Source organism: Rattus norvegicus, chromosome 14 (genome assembly GCF_036323735.1).
Source record: "Rattus norvegicus strain BN/NHsdMcwi chromosome 14, GRCr8, whole genome shotgun sequence".
In the NCBI taxonomy this organism is placed as follows: domain Eukaryota; kingdom Metazoa; phylum Chordata; class Mammalia; order Rodentia; family Muridae; genus Rattus; species Rattus norvegicus.
This window is the reverse complement of record NC_086032.1, coordinates 81,916,880-81,931,438: the sequence shown is the minus strand read 5'-3', so window position 1 is coordinate 81,931,438 and position 14,559 is coordinate 81,916,880. Positions and strand designations below refer to the sequence as shown.

Genomic DNA, 14,559 nt, shown 5'->3' with positions numbered 1-14,559 from the left:
TCCAGACAGGCTAACAGCTGTGTGTGTATGTGTGTGCACGTGCATGTGCGTGTGGTATTTCCAGACTGGATTTCTCTGTGTATCCCTACTGGCCTAGAACTCAGAGATCTGCCTGCCTGTATCTTTGTTTCTTGGCTACTGGGATTAAAGGCCTGCTCCACCATGCCAGGATGTTTTTCTAGTTTGAGGCCCAGCCCAGGGACCCTTAGCATGGAATGATAGGAGCGGTAGAGGCTCAGCTTGACCAGTCCATCCCACAGAAGTCCAAGAAGATATTGAAATCAGATTTTGGTCCCTCCACATACAGGATATGTGACCTTGCCCTGTCACTTAGGACGTTTTGCTCCTTCTCCCATGAGGATCCGCCTCAGGCCCTCAGTCATTCCAGGCCAGCACTGTGCCTCTGACCTATAATCATTAATTCCCTAAAAAGATTTGAATCAGGCTAAGTTGACCCGACTGGCTGGCAACTTTTGGTTTCCCAAGGTTTCCCAGGGTCATAGATTGCACTTCTGAAGAATGGGGGGCCTGCTGTGCCCCTTCTGGAGTGGGTTGTATGAAATAGGTTAGTGCTGGTCAATGCCCAACAGTGGGCCAGCTCCCCATAGCAATGTCGTGAACGCTACTGACTCTGTCAAGCTACCTATCCCTTCCTGTGCAAGCTAGAGCTGGTCCAAGGTCACTTATAAGGATGGCAGCGCCACTCTGTAGTATGGTGGATTCTAGTGTGTCTGTGAGGGGCTGTCCCAAAGGGCAGGATCCACCCCACGCCACTGCCAGAGATGACCGAAGCGCTGGGTGTGGCCACCCAGAGCAAGGCGGCCCCTCAGTCCCGAGCCCCGGCGCCTCTGCTTCTCCATACAGGGTTATGTGCGGGTATCTGCTTCTCAAGCTCTAACATGGGTTCTGTGGCGCTTTCCTGGCCTGGGCTGCGACAACGCCTGCCAGTGGAACCACCATCGCCGCGCCCCAGCCGCTCCCCACCCTTCAACGCTGCGGCGGTAAAATGCAGCACTCTTAAGGCGCCTGCGCAGCTCTCCAGCGCGGCCCTAGTCGCTGCTATTTATAGTAGATGACGTCACCTTAAAAAAGACCGTTAGGGCTGGGCCGCCCCGCCCCCCCTCCGGAGGCTCTCCGCGGGCCGCTCCGAGTGCGCAGGCGTGGTCGTGTCCTCCCCGCCCGCCCGCGGCGCCCCCTATCCTCTCTCCGCGGCTCCGCGGCGCTCGCCACAGCGCGTGCAGCCAGCTAGCGAGAAGGCGCGAGCGGCGGCGCAGCCAGCAGCCTCCCGCCAGCCGGCGAGCCAGTGCGCGTGCGCGGCGGCGGCCTCGGCGGCGACCGGGAAGCGGACGGGCGGGCGAGCGAGCGAGCAGGCGGTGCGGGCGTGCGAGGCGAGGCCGAGTCGCGAGCGACATGGGGGACCGAGAGCAGCTGCTGCAGCGGGCGCGACTGGCGGAGCAGGCGGAGCGCTACGACGACATGGCCTCCGCCATGAAGGCGGTGAGCGTGCGGGGAACCGGGTGGCCGGGGGCTGCGGGGCGGGGCGGGCCCGGGCCTGGGCGGCGGCTCTCTCCCTACGCACCGCCACCTTTTGGGCGCGGCGGCTGCCGCACTCTCCATTTCCTGAGGCCTGGCCGGGGCGGGGTCTCCCCGGGCGGCCTCTCGGAGGCTGGCGGGCCGGGGTCGCCGTGTCCTAGCTCAGAGACCCGGTGGGGGAGGGGGTACCCGAGGAAAGGAGGAAGTCAGCGTTCCTGCTTCTAGACCCTTCTGCCGGACCTGGGGAGAAACACGCTTTCCTTCCACCATTCACCTACTTGTAATAAAGGCTCATCCGCGAGTGGAGACCGGTCTCCTGGTTTTCTCTGCTACGACCTGTTTGCTTTGCTTGTCTGAAGTTGGTTTTTTCCCATTTCCCACACCTCGGGGGCTGGCTTTGTGTGGGAAGACCCCTTTCCAGCAGTCATGGGCGTGAAGGAGGGTGTGGGTCCTTACATACATCCCAACGGTCAGTGCCGCGTGCCTTCCTGGAGATGAAATGGAAATGAAGCGAACCTGGGTGCTTTTGCATTCCTGAGACCCTCTTAGATGGATTCTGCAGCTTGATTTCCGGTAAAGGAGACATGCCCAGCCACACCCTAGAGAATATTTTAGATTAGAACCTACCTGCCTATCTGAGACTTTTCAGTTCTGTTACCACATCACTATAGAGGACTCTTCACATCCTCCTGGACTTTTTCTAAAAGAATATTTCTTGTCAAGGTCACACAGTGGCAGAATTCCAACTGTGGCCACAAGCTCCTAAGACTAAGGAGAAAATTTCCTTGGGAGTCCGTCCACCTTAGATTTCTAAATACATGAACATTTATTTTTGAGGTTGAGACTCAGAAAATCTGCATTTTAGCAGTCCTTGGGCAGTTTTTAGCTGACTTAAGTATTAACTGTCCTGGATTGTAGCTCATATGTCCTATGGGCTGGTCTTTGAAAGGATTTTTTTTAAACCCAGATACTCCATACAAATTCAATTTGGAAAATTTATTTTGATACTACATGGAATAGAAAATCGAGGCCACCATTTAGAATTTCCCAGGTAAGAACCATGAGCAGTTATCTTGCCTCCAGTGCCCTGGTACACGTTCAGCAAAATGTCTCTGGAACCCAGCAACAGCACAGACTGTTGATTCCTTAGTAATACTGATTTCAGCATTATGGTATGCTGTTCTGGTGAGATAAGATTAATTTATACCAGGAACATTCTAGGTTTGGGGAAAAAATTGCGGGTTCTTTAAGGAAATTTAAAATACAGTTTTGGAAACAAGACTGACATTACTACGGTGCACCTGAAAGCCACCTCTATCCACACACCAAGTCACGACTAAATGGTTCTGGGATTATGCAAGTTGAGGCCTCTCCCTGAACAGCTAGGTGAGGAGGCCTTTGCTCAGTCAGTGTGTGAGTGAGACTTGAAGGCTGCAGTTTAGCAAGGCGCTCTGGAAATGAAGAAGATAGAAGGGAAAGGGAAAGCGACCATCAGATATCTGGAGCGATCAGCTGTCCTGAGGTGGAAAGTAAGGAAAGACTAGAGAGAGTACAGGAAAGAAAAAAACAGTTCTAGCAGGAAAAAAAGAAAAAAGACTCTCTGGTGGTTTGTAAATGGCCTTGAGGATGTTCTGCAATTTCCTGCTTGTATCCACAGATGCTCTCTGAGGCATTAAGGTAACATTTTGCAAAAGCTAATGGACCTTTGTGTTTGAAATTTATAATCTACATCTAAAATGACTCATGGGTTGGAAAAGACACCAAACACTGAGAATTTAATAGTCAGCCCATCAAATTCAAATTAACTATTAAAAAAAAAAACGAGTGTTTTCTATCAGAATTCATGTTTGTCTCACCTATATTAGTGGGATGTACTTTTATCTCATTTTGCCTGTTGGTATAGTTTGTAGATGAAATTCTTAAATGTTAATGAGTCATCCATTAATAAACCTTAACACTTTGGGGAAGAGTGAATTCCAGTAAACTTATATTGTTTTTAAAATTTTTCCCTTTTTAGATAGGGTTTCGTGTATCCCAGGCTGGCCTCAAACATTATATAGCTGGGGTTGGCCTTGAACTCCAGATGATCCTGCCTTTACCTGTCAAATGTCACTTGTGTGCACCACCATGCCTAGCTTCTCTCTGGCTTTCTTTCAGGCAACTGGAAGGCAGGTAAGTATACAGTTCTAGAGAGGAACAGGACATTGGCTTGATGGAATGATCTGAGGCCACTGTTCTGACCTTGAAAGTTCCTCTAGCTTTAGGGTCTCTGAAGTATAAAATTAGGAATGCTTGTGTTACCAACAAGTCTTTTTTTTTTTTTTTTATCGTCAAGGTTTTTCCTAATGTAAATGGTTTGATCAAGTTGCCTGTAATGATGGTGTTTGTTGATCCAGCAGCGCCACCTGGAGGACAGAAGTGGTAAACCTTGAGGATTTTGGCTGGGCTGGAGCTCTGGTGGCAGAGCAGTTGGCCCAGGATGTTGAAGGCCCCAGTTTCGATTCCCCAGCAACCTCCTCCCCAGTACATTAGAAATAGTGGTGTTCCTTCAGATGAGTTAACACTCATAATATGAAAAGTCAGCAGACGTTTCTAAACAGAAGCTCAACTTCCTGATCTCATGCCTAGCCAGGTTGCTGGAGTTTAATGTGGACTCTGAAGTAAGCATACTAATTAGGATAAAAATGTTACTGTAGAAGGACGGTGGGATATCAGGAAAAATTAGACTTCCGGTAAATATTGATAGGTTGCGAGGTGGACATAATTCAGTCACATCTTCTATTCCTGAATCAATTGTATCAAAGCATAGGTGGTAATTATGAAATTATAAAATGAAACACAGTGTTGTACAGTCTTAGAGTCTCGCTGACTTCAAACCCAGGCTCCTCTTGCCAGCGCCTCCTGAGGGCTTGGCTTATAGGCTGTGCCATCACACCCAGCTGCTGTAGTCCTTTAGTGTTGGCAAAGCATAAAGAGAAATGTTGGACTTGATGAATATGAAGTTCAGAAAACAAAACTGCATTTAAGGAAAAAAAACATGAGTTGGACAGGAAGAGGTAAAGGCCCTAACAAAGGTAAAGCGCTCTTACTGCCAGTAACTGGGAGAGTGGGAGAAATGACAGAAGTAGGTTCTGTGTAAAAGGTGAATGACCTGGGGAAGGCATAATCATGTGCGTTTTTTAAGGTGTACAAAAGCCGACAATACGACATGTTTTTTTGAGACAGGTTCTTCTTATGTCCCTCTATCTGGCTTGAAATTCCCTGAGTGGACCAAACTGGTCTGCCTCCCAAGTCGTGGGATTGAAGGTGTGAGCCACCACACTTGGCTAGTATGAAAGCCACTTCAGTGCTGTTTGAAATAGAGAAAACTAGGAGAGACCTGTTTTCCACTGGCTGGGCACGGCGTGTCTTTACCAATCTATACGCTGAGGAAACAGCTGCAGGGCTTCACCTTTCCCTTAGAAATGTGCTGTGGGCCAAGTCTGATGGCTCATCTCATATCCCAGCACTTGAGAAGTTGAGCTTGCACAGTTATCGTGAGTTCAAGACTAGACTGAGCTGCTCAGATGGTCTGAGAACAGTAAAAGTCTTGGAGGGGTATCCCATGTTTGCTGTACTGTTTTCAGCAAGCTTATGGGATTTGTTGCCTTTCTCTCGGTCCTTACCAGATGGCAGCTCTTAGTTCATTTCTTACTGTTTTATTTATACTAACTTGCCTGGTGCTAGGGATTAAACCACAGGGCCTTGTGTGTGCCAAGCATATGCTCTTCCACTGGTTGACTCCCTCAGCCCTCATATGAAACAGGTGTCTGCAGGTACTGTTGGTAATAACACCGTCTTACAGATGAGATGTCTAATGGTTAATTTTGTCTTGGTCAAATAGTTGGAAAGTCAGAATTTGAAATGTCAAGTTCTTACTTTCGTGTTATACAATGTCCCATGAAGTTACAGGATCGTTTCTGATGTATGTTCTGCTATACTGACCATTGTTCCAGTGACTTTATTTTTTTATCTTTATTTTTTTTTTCGGAGCTGGGGACCGAACCCAGGGCCTTGAGCTTGCTAGGCAAGCGCTCTACCACTGAGCTAAATCCCCAACCCCTCCAGTGACTTTATAAAGTACACTTACTAAGCAGTTTATACTTACTGAGTGTATCTGCCAAGTTTGATTAAAAATAGAATCTACTAGTTGTGGCTTAGCTCCAGTGGACAAATACGAGGGGGAAGTGTGTAGGTCTAACCTTTATCTGTTCTGAAGGCCAGGAGTCTACCATGGTATTCATTGATTGGTTGAGTTACCGATCTCTGGCTGTGAGTTGTTCCATTATACTTGTCAGAGCTGGTAAGACAGCTTAGTTGGTAAAGTGCTTGTATACATATAAGGTGCTGAGGTGGATCCCAGAACCCCTGTTAAAAACAGCAGCAGAGGGCTGGAGAGATGGCTCAGCGGTTAAGAGCACCGACTGCTCTTCCAGAGGTCCTGAGTTCAATTTCCAGCAACCACATGGTGGCTCACAACCATCTGTAATGAGATATGATGCCCTCTTCTGGTGTGTCTGAAGACAGCTACAGTGTACTTATATATAATAAATGAATAAATCTTAAAAATAAATAAATAAATAAATAAAGCAGCAGAGCCAGACAGTGAGCAAGTGCTGAGGAGACAGTGAGCTGGGGAGGCAGAAACAGGCTCACTGGTCTTCTAGCCTAGACTGCTTGTTGAGTTCTAAACCATTGGACCCTGCCTCAAAGCGTCTCATAGATGGGTGATGCCTGAGGAGATTGTTCTGCACACACATAGTGTGGTGTACTCCTGACCACTTAAGAGTGGGTGAGTGTTTTGTGTGCATGCACACAAATTTAAAACATTATTCTCTTAGTTTCTCTATTTTGACTTCATTGTATATAAGCCTGTGGAAGCCCCAGGAAGTCTACTGATTTCCCCTGGTGTCCCCCTTGGAGGCAGCCTAATGCCAGCATTTTAGTGTCCTTCACTCTTCCTTTCTGGACTAATGTTCTGTTCCTCTGTTTTGCTGTAGACACTTCCACGGTCAGAACACTGGGGCTTCTGAAGCCACTAGTCCTGAGCCTTCAGAGACAGTAGAAGGCAGTAATGCCAGTCCTTTGGGCTGAATGATGTCAAAAGCAAGGCAAAGACAAGTCGCCTCCTAATGGTCTGTTTTCATCTGACCAACAATAAGCTTAGAGTGTTAGTTATCTGTGCTGATCTTGAGCTTATAACATAGCCCAAGTAAGTCTTGAAATCACAATCCTCCTGCCTCAGCTTCCTGAGTAGCTGTGATTGTGGGGCCTGCATTACCATCCATTTCTGACTCCTGTGTCAGTTTTGCGTGCTCAGTATTTCGTTAGGTAATGGATATCTCCCAGATTAAGAACTTTTAAGTTTTTCTAGTCATTGTTCTGTTTTTGGCACTGGGTCTATTTTTATCCAGTTTATTGCCTTATGAGTAATGGGAGGAGGCCCTTAGAGATTTCTGAGTAAGCACGTAGTGTCATAGGAAGATAAATGAATTAACAACTGTGTTATTTGGGACTTTTTTTTTTTTTTTCTTTTTTTTTTTTCGGAGCTGGGGACCGAACCCAGGGCCTTGTGCTTCCTAGGTAAGCGCTCTACCACTGAGCTAAATCCCCAGCCCCGTTATTTGGGACTTTTAATAATGCTGTGTAATCTTAGAGCAGAGAGTGTGAATCGAGTGCCACAGGCTTGAGAGTTGGGATAGCCAGAGGCTGTGTTACATAAAGACAACAGTTAAACTGCTGACAAGGAGACTCCTTTTGTTATTTGTTGATTGTTTTGAAGAAATAGAGAGATGCCTCTAATCCCAACTCTCAAGAGGCCAAGGCAACTGGACCTAAGAAAATTTGAAGACAGTCTGGTCTACATAGTGAGTTCCAGGACAGCCAGGCTACACAAACCATGTCTCCCAAAAAAAAAAAAAAAAAAAAAAAAAAGAAAGAAAGAGAAAAAAAAAGGAGAGGCTGAGGCTGGTTTTTATAAAAAGGGAAGGTAATAGAGACCCAAGTTCAATTCCTAGCATCAGATGGTTCACAGCTTTCAAATAAATAACCCCAGCTCTGGATTGGTCTGGTGTCTCTGACTAATTCAGATACCTGTATTAAAAATACAAGTCTGATCTGCAAAGTGAGCTCCAGGACAGTCAGTGCTGTTACACAGAGAAACCCTGTCTCTTGGGAATAAAAAAATAAAACAGCAAAACAAACTAGAACAAAACCCCACAGATTGAGTGGTTTAGACAGTAGACATGTAGTCTGCAGATTTGGAGGGTAGAAATCTGAAATTCAGATGCTGACAAGGTAGTGCTTGCTCTGAAGACCCAGGGGAATATTCTTCCTTGCCACTCAGCCTGTTGTGATGTGTGGCAGCCCTTGGTGTTCTTGACTTACAAAGGCACTGTTTTCTGGTCTCTGCTGCTTATGTCACATGGTGTCCTATGCCCGTGTGTCTTTCTCCAAATCTTACTCTCCTTACAGGAGAAGGAGTCACTGGGGTATGAATTGATCTTAAGTAACTGTGTCTACAGGACTTAGGCTTTCACATAGGTCACATGAGCAAGTACCAGAGATTAGGATTTCAACAAACTTTTGGGGGACACAGTTTAGTCCATAGCAAAATCTAATGTTCTTTCTGTTAACTGTATAGCTGGTTCACTTGGAATTGGCATCATAGAAAACCAAGAAAAGTTGTAGCTGGTAAAATTGAATTTTCCATTTAAATAAGTAATATTTGAAAATTTTATGGCACCTCAGTTCCATTTAGGCAGTTTGGAAAAATAAGATGGCTGCTGAGTAGCCTTGTTTCCTTTCAGCAGAGTTGGGTGCTTACTAATGTGCTTTTCTCTTAGTTTAGATGAGGCTGAAGGTACACTTGAATAATATTACAGAGCCAAGTCTTCCTAATAGTGTATCGCCACCTTCCGTGATAACCATTCAGCCATTCTTCTACCAAAATGAGAACATTGTTCAAAAAAAATTTTTTTTAATTGCTGGGCAGTGGTTATGCACCCCATTAATTAATTCCACCACTTGGGAGGTGGGGGCAGGCAAATTTCTGAGTTTGAGTACAGCCTGATCAAGTTCTATAATAGCTAGGGCTACACAGAGAAGCCCTGTCTCAAAAAACCCCAAAAGTCTTTGTATGGGTGTTGGAGCAAGTGTGCCAGATCTTCCTGGGGCTGGAGTTCCAGGTAGTTGTGAGCCACCCAACATGAGGTTTTCTGCAAGAGCAGCAAGCATTTTTAACCCAGTGAACCTATCTTCAGCCACACAAACCTCCAGTTTAAATAGTAATAATGACCTTAGGCCCTATCATGTCCTGAGTACTGGATCACAGTAGCACGTGCTGCTGTACCTGGCTCTGTTTTGAAAAGGATTGCTAGTTATGTTGAAATATTAAGGTCAGTGGCACGTGCCACTACCTGGCACCAGTTTGAAAAGAATTGTTGGGGTTGTTGGGGCTGGGGATTTAGCTCAGTGGTTAGAGTCCTTACCTAGGAAGCGCAAGGCCCTGGGTTTGGTCCCCAGCTCCGGAAAAAAAAAAAAAAATGTTGATCATGTTGAAGGGATGATTCTCTTGATACTCAGGCTTTGTCCTCTAATAGGTCACCTCTGATGTTTTGCAGGTGACAGAGCTGAATGAACCTCTATCTAATGAAGATAGAAATCTCCTCTCTGTGGCCTACAAGAATGTAGTTGGTGCCAGGCGATCTTCTTGGAGGGTTATTAGTAGCATTGAGCAGAAAACCATGGCAGATGGGAATGAGAAGAAGCTGGAGAAAGTCAAAGCCTATCGGGAGAAGATTGAGAAGGAGCTGGAGACAGTTTGCAATGATGTCTTGGCTCTGCTCGACAAGTTCCTTATCAAGAACTGCAATGATTTTCAGTACGAGAGCAAGGTGTTCTACCTGAAAATGAAGGGCGATTACTACCGCTACCTGGCAGAGGTGGCTTCTGGGGAGAAGAAAAACAGTGTGGTTGAAGCTTCTGAGGCAGCGTATAAGGAAGCCTTCGAAATCAGCAAAGAGCACATGCAGCCAACACACCCCATCCGGCTTGGCCTGGCCCTCAATTTTTCTGTGTTCTACTATGAGATCCAGAATGCACCAGAGCAGGCCTGCCTCTTAGCCAAACAAGCCTTCGATGATGCTATAGCTGAGCTGGACACATTAAACGAGGATTCCTATAAGGACTCCACTCTCATCATGCAGTTGCTGCGAGACAACCTCACCCTCTGGACGAGCGACCAGCAGGATGAAGAAGCCGGAGAAGGCAACTGAAGACCCATCAGGTCCCTGGCCCTTCCTTTACCCACCACCCCCATTATCACTGATTCTTCCTTGCCACAATCACTATATCTAGTGCTAAACCTATCTGTATTGGCAGCACAGCTATTCAGATCTGCCCTCCTGTCCCTTGGGAAGCAGTTTCAGATAAACCTTCATGGGCATTTGCTGGACTGATGGTTGCTTTGAGCCACAGAGCGCTCCCTTTTTGAATTGTGCAGAGAAGTGTGTTCTGAACGAGGCATTTTATTATGTCTGTTGATCTGTAGCAAATCCATGTGATGGTAATTGAGTGTAGAAAGGAGAATTAGCCAACACAGGCTATGGCTGCTATTTAAAACAAGCTGATAGTGTGTTGTTAAGCAGTACATCTCGTGCATGCAAAAATGAATTTGACCCTCTCACCCCTTCTTTCAGCTAATGGAAACTGACACACGACAACTTGTTCCTTCACCATCAGCTTTATAAACTGTTTCTCGTGAGCTTTCAGCGGCCCCTGCTGTGCCTCTTTAAATTATGATGTGCGCACACCTTCTTTTCAATGCAATGCATCAGAGGTTTTTGATATGTGTAACTTTTTTTTTGGTTGTGATTAAGAATCATGGATTTATTTTTTGTAACTCTTTGGCTATTGTTCTTGTGTACCCTGACAGCATCATGTGTGTCAACCTGTGTCAATCATGATGGGTGGTTATGAAATGCCAGATTGCTAAAATAAATGTTTTGGACTTAAAAAGAGTAAATAAATGCTGCTTTGGGGATATTATCTGTGCCTGGCCTTGATTCCGCCCCCCCACCCCCAGACATCTCAGCATTAGTCATGCGTTTAATATTCAGACTTCTGCAGTCTGTTTTCATTACATATTTTAAAGCATACAGTAGCGTTCTATCAGTAACACTTTCTACCCTGTCCTTGTTAACTGATGCTTGTAAGTGTGCCAAGTGCTGCCGTCTGGGATAGGGAGCCTCTGTGAAGTTTGGTCTGTTGGGAGGGTGGTGGTTGATATAAAAAAAAAAAAGTAGATATTATAAAATGCTAATTAGAGGGGCCTTGAATTAGTTCTTAGTAAATAGTTTTAGCCAGGTGTGGTGGTATATAATCCCAGCCCTAAAGAGGCAGGAGCAGGTGGATCTCTTGAGTTTGAGGCCAGCCTTGTTTACATAGTGAACTCAGGGGCTACAGTAGAGAGATCCTGTCTCAAAAAGATATATACTGAAACTTTTAAGTAAAAATAGGAAGGGTTAAGTATTCTTTAAAATGAAAAAAGTTGGTTAAATGTCTCAGCCGTTGGCAGGTTTGATGAGTCTGAGTTCAGTTCCTGGGGCCCATGTGCAGAAGGAAAGAATGACTCCTACAAGCTGTCTTTTACTCACACCCCACCAATGATTTTTATTTTTTTAAAGACAGGATCACCATAGCTCTGGCTGCCTGACAGTGCTGTATAGACCAGACTGGCCTCAGGCTCGAGGTCAGAATGCCTCTGCCTCTCAGGTGCTGGGATTAAAGGTGTGTTCCACCATGCCTGGCATTAAATGGAGTTTCTTGAGAGGGGCCAAGACCGGGTTATAAGCTGCTAAACTGTAAGTGTAGGAGACTACTTTGCTGCCTGATTAAGGTCTTTCTTTTGCATAGGAGGGATTTAGGTTTTTATTTAATAGATTGCAGGCACTGGGCTGCTTAAAAAACATATGTTTGGTAATTTATGTGCAGTTCTACAGTGATTCTGTATGGCAGAAGTGTTAATATTTTAGACATGAGAAAACAATGTATCAGCCGTGTCATGAAGGGACCTGGCTTCATAGAGGGAAAGCTGAGATCAAATCAGACTTGAGAAGCTCAGTGGTAGTGCTTGCTTTGAGTGGAGCCTCAGCTTGGATTCCCTTCACTACATAAACACCTGCTATCTCACGACTTGGGTGGAGGCTGGAGGATTGGGAATACAAGGTCATTCTCAGTCTGGAATACCTGAGAATGCTTCCCGAAACAAAAAAAAACCAAAACTGGGCTATGGCAACATTCTACAGTCCAGCCTTGGTAGGCCAAGGCAGAAAGGTTACTCAAGGTCAGGAGTTTGGGGCTGACGATAAATACTTTAAATATGGAGCTGCCCTCATCATGGCTCCTATACCATGGCTATTTTGATCCCTATTTGAGATTAGACCCCAGAAAGATACCAGTGGCCAGCCTATTTCTTCTGCTTCCCTTCTCCAAGCTAACATCCTATACACAGGAACGTTTTCCATCAAGATCTAATGAAACACTCTTAAATCCTCTGACCTGGCTGGAAGCCTCCCCTTCTCTTTGAACTACTAGATAATGGATCCTTGTTGTCCTAGGTTGTTTCTCTTCACTTCCACTGGGCTGTAGACCTTGGCTTTGTCTAGAACACAGGAGGTCTACAAGATTGGGTGGGCTGAAGATCAAAGCAATAGTGTCAAGTTCATTTCCCAAGATGCACCTGCCAGGCAATTGTATGAATGAAGGGGAAGGACACTTGCTATCGTGTTAGTGAGTCATCTTGGTAAGAGAGACGTTAGTTTGCATTAGAGATGGTTGGCTAGTTAAGCATAGGTACAGCCCTTGAGAGAATTAGGGTGATTCCTAGCAACCCATGTTGTGCTGTTCATAGTTGTTTGTAAACTCCAGCTCCAGGGCATCTGATGTCCTCTTCTAGCCTCTGTGGGCACCTGCTCTCAAACAGATACACTCTGCACAGACTCACAGAATAGTATATATATTTTGCTTACTGCTCACTACCCCCGCCCCATAAGTCTTTAGAAAACAAACTTTAAAGTTCAAGGACTGAAGCTGGGCAGCGATGACACATGCCTTTAATCCCAGCACTTGGGAGACAGAGACAGGCAGAGTTGGAGGCCAGCCAGTTCGAGGTCTACGAAGTGTCTCAAAAACTACCACTACCACCACCACCACCAACAACAACAACCCTCCCTAACCCTTCCACTCCCACCCCTGCTAAAACCCCCAAAACTCAAAGGCTGAAGATGTAATTTAGTGACAGAGGACAGGCCTAGCATGACTAAGGCTCTGGGTTCTATCCCCAGCAAAAAAGGAAAAGTGACTAGAATTCTGGAACCCAGGAAAAGTGACTTTCCTAAGGTTAAATAGCCAGAAGGCAGCCTAGCCTGGAATTTTGCAAGACTTCAAGGTTCTTGCTTCCCCATAACACTATGTTGCTTTCATATGTGCACAGAAACAATTTAAACTTCAAAAGCACCTAGAGTTGTTGATGAGGAGACACTTTAGTAAGACCCCTCTGCTTGCCAGTCTAATGTCACCCTCAGTATCATTTATCTTCTCAACCAGTTTGGCTTCTACATTCTCGGGCATGTCCTGAAATTGGGGCCTTTAATGCTTTTCTTCTGAGAAAGGATACTTTGTAGGCAACCCAGTGACAGTGTGGCTTAGCAGTTGGAAGCAATAGTACCAGATGAAATGCAGCTCCATTAAACGTGTTCAACCTGCTCCCTCAGCTTGGTATGTATGTCCAACATGTTCATGTATGGGGTGCACATGTGTGCATATTGACATCAGCCAGCCGCTTTCCTCGGTCACTCTCCATCATATTTCTTGAGACAGGGTTGTATTGAACCCGGAGTCAACTAGAAAGACTGACTAGAATGCCTTGGGGTTTTTCCTCTCTCCGCCTCCCCAGTGCTGGGATTGAAGGCATGGACTGTCGCTTTTTAAATGAGTTTTGAGTAACCAAACAGGCCCTCGTTCTTGTAGAACACACTTTATTACTGAGTCACCTCCCTAGCCCTTCCCTCTTAAGTCTTTACTGATCTTTCTGGAATGACTTTCTTCTGCACTAACTTCTATGACCTCCTCTCCCCTTCTTGAACCCATTCTTGATCCCTCTTGTGAGCCCATTTTGGGGGTCTAGGACTATGGCTCTTCACCACACAGTGACACTTAACATTTCTTCTCCACTCAATAATCCCATTGGATTGAGACTACACAGTAGGCCTTGGGTGGGTGGTTTGAGATGCCTTGGTCAATTGACATAGACGTGAGCCTTGTTCTTACAGGGCTAAGGTGGGATTATATGTGTCTATGTGTGTCTGTGCACATATGTGTTAGTGCATGTAGGTACATTAAGAAAGTGAAAATGGGGGCTGGGGATTTAGCTCAGTGGAAGAGCGCTTGCCTAGCGAGCCCAAGGCCCTGGGTTCGGTCCCCAGCTCCAAAAAAAAAAAAAAAAAAAAAAAAAAAGAAAAAAAAAAGTGAAAATGACACTCAGGTTTTCCCCTACTGAAACACGGTTCACAGTTTACTGTATTTATGTAGAAGTTGGAATTTTAGGAAAATGACCAAAGAGCCATTCAGATGGCTTAGCTGTTAAAGATACTTGCACCAAGCCTGCTGACCTGAGTCTGATTCTTGGATCCCAGGTGATGGGAACAGAGAGCTGACTCCCACAAGTTGTCCTCTGCCCATATGTAGACCTTGACATGAGTCTCCCCCAAATGAATGAATGAATGAATGAATGAATAAATAAATAAATAAATAAATAAATACTAAAGGTGACTGAAAAAATCTTTTATTTCTCTGCCTGTCTACTGATAAACTGTTTGGAAGACTTACATTTGGCATCTCTTCTAAACCGGTGGTGTGATCATAAGTCCTAGCCTTTGGGTTTGTCTTTGGTGGTCTCTGGAGACATTTCCATTCCCGAGATCAGTT

General features: G+C 45.6%; 1 protein-coding gene across 1 annotated transcript; it reads left to right on the top strand.

Annotated features, from left to right (window-relative positions):
• The first annotated feature begins 1,236 nt into the window (after window positions 1-1,236).
• Window positions 1,237-10,620, top strand: Ywhah (tyrosine 3-monooxygenase/tryptophan 5-monooxygenase activation protein, eta). The gene is made up of 2 exons (NM_013052.2): window positions 1,237-1,497; window positions 9,195-10,620. Exons 1-2 carry the CDS (start codon window positions 1,411-1,413, stop codon window positions 9,846-9,848), a joined length of 741 nt encoding a protein of 246 aa, NP_037184.1. The 5' UTR covers window positions 1,237-1,410; the 3' UTR covers window positions 9,849-10,620.
• The last annotated feature ends 3,939 nt before the right edge of the window (window positions 10,621-14,559 follow it).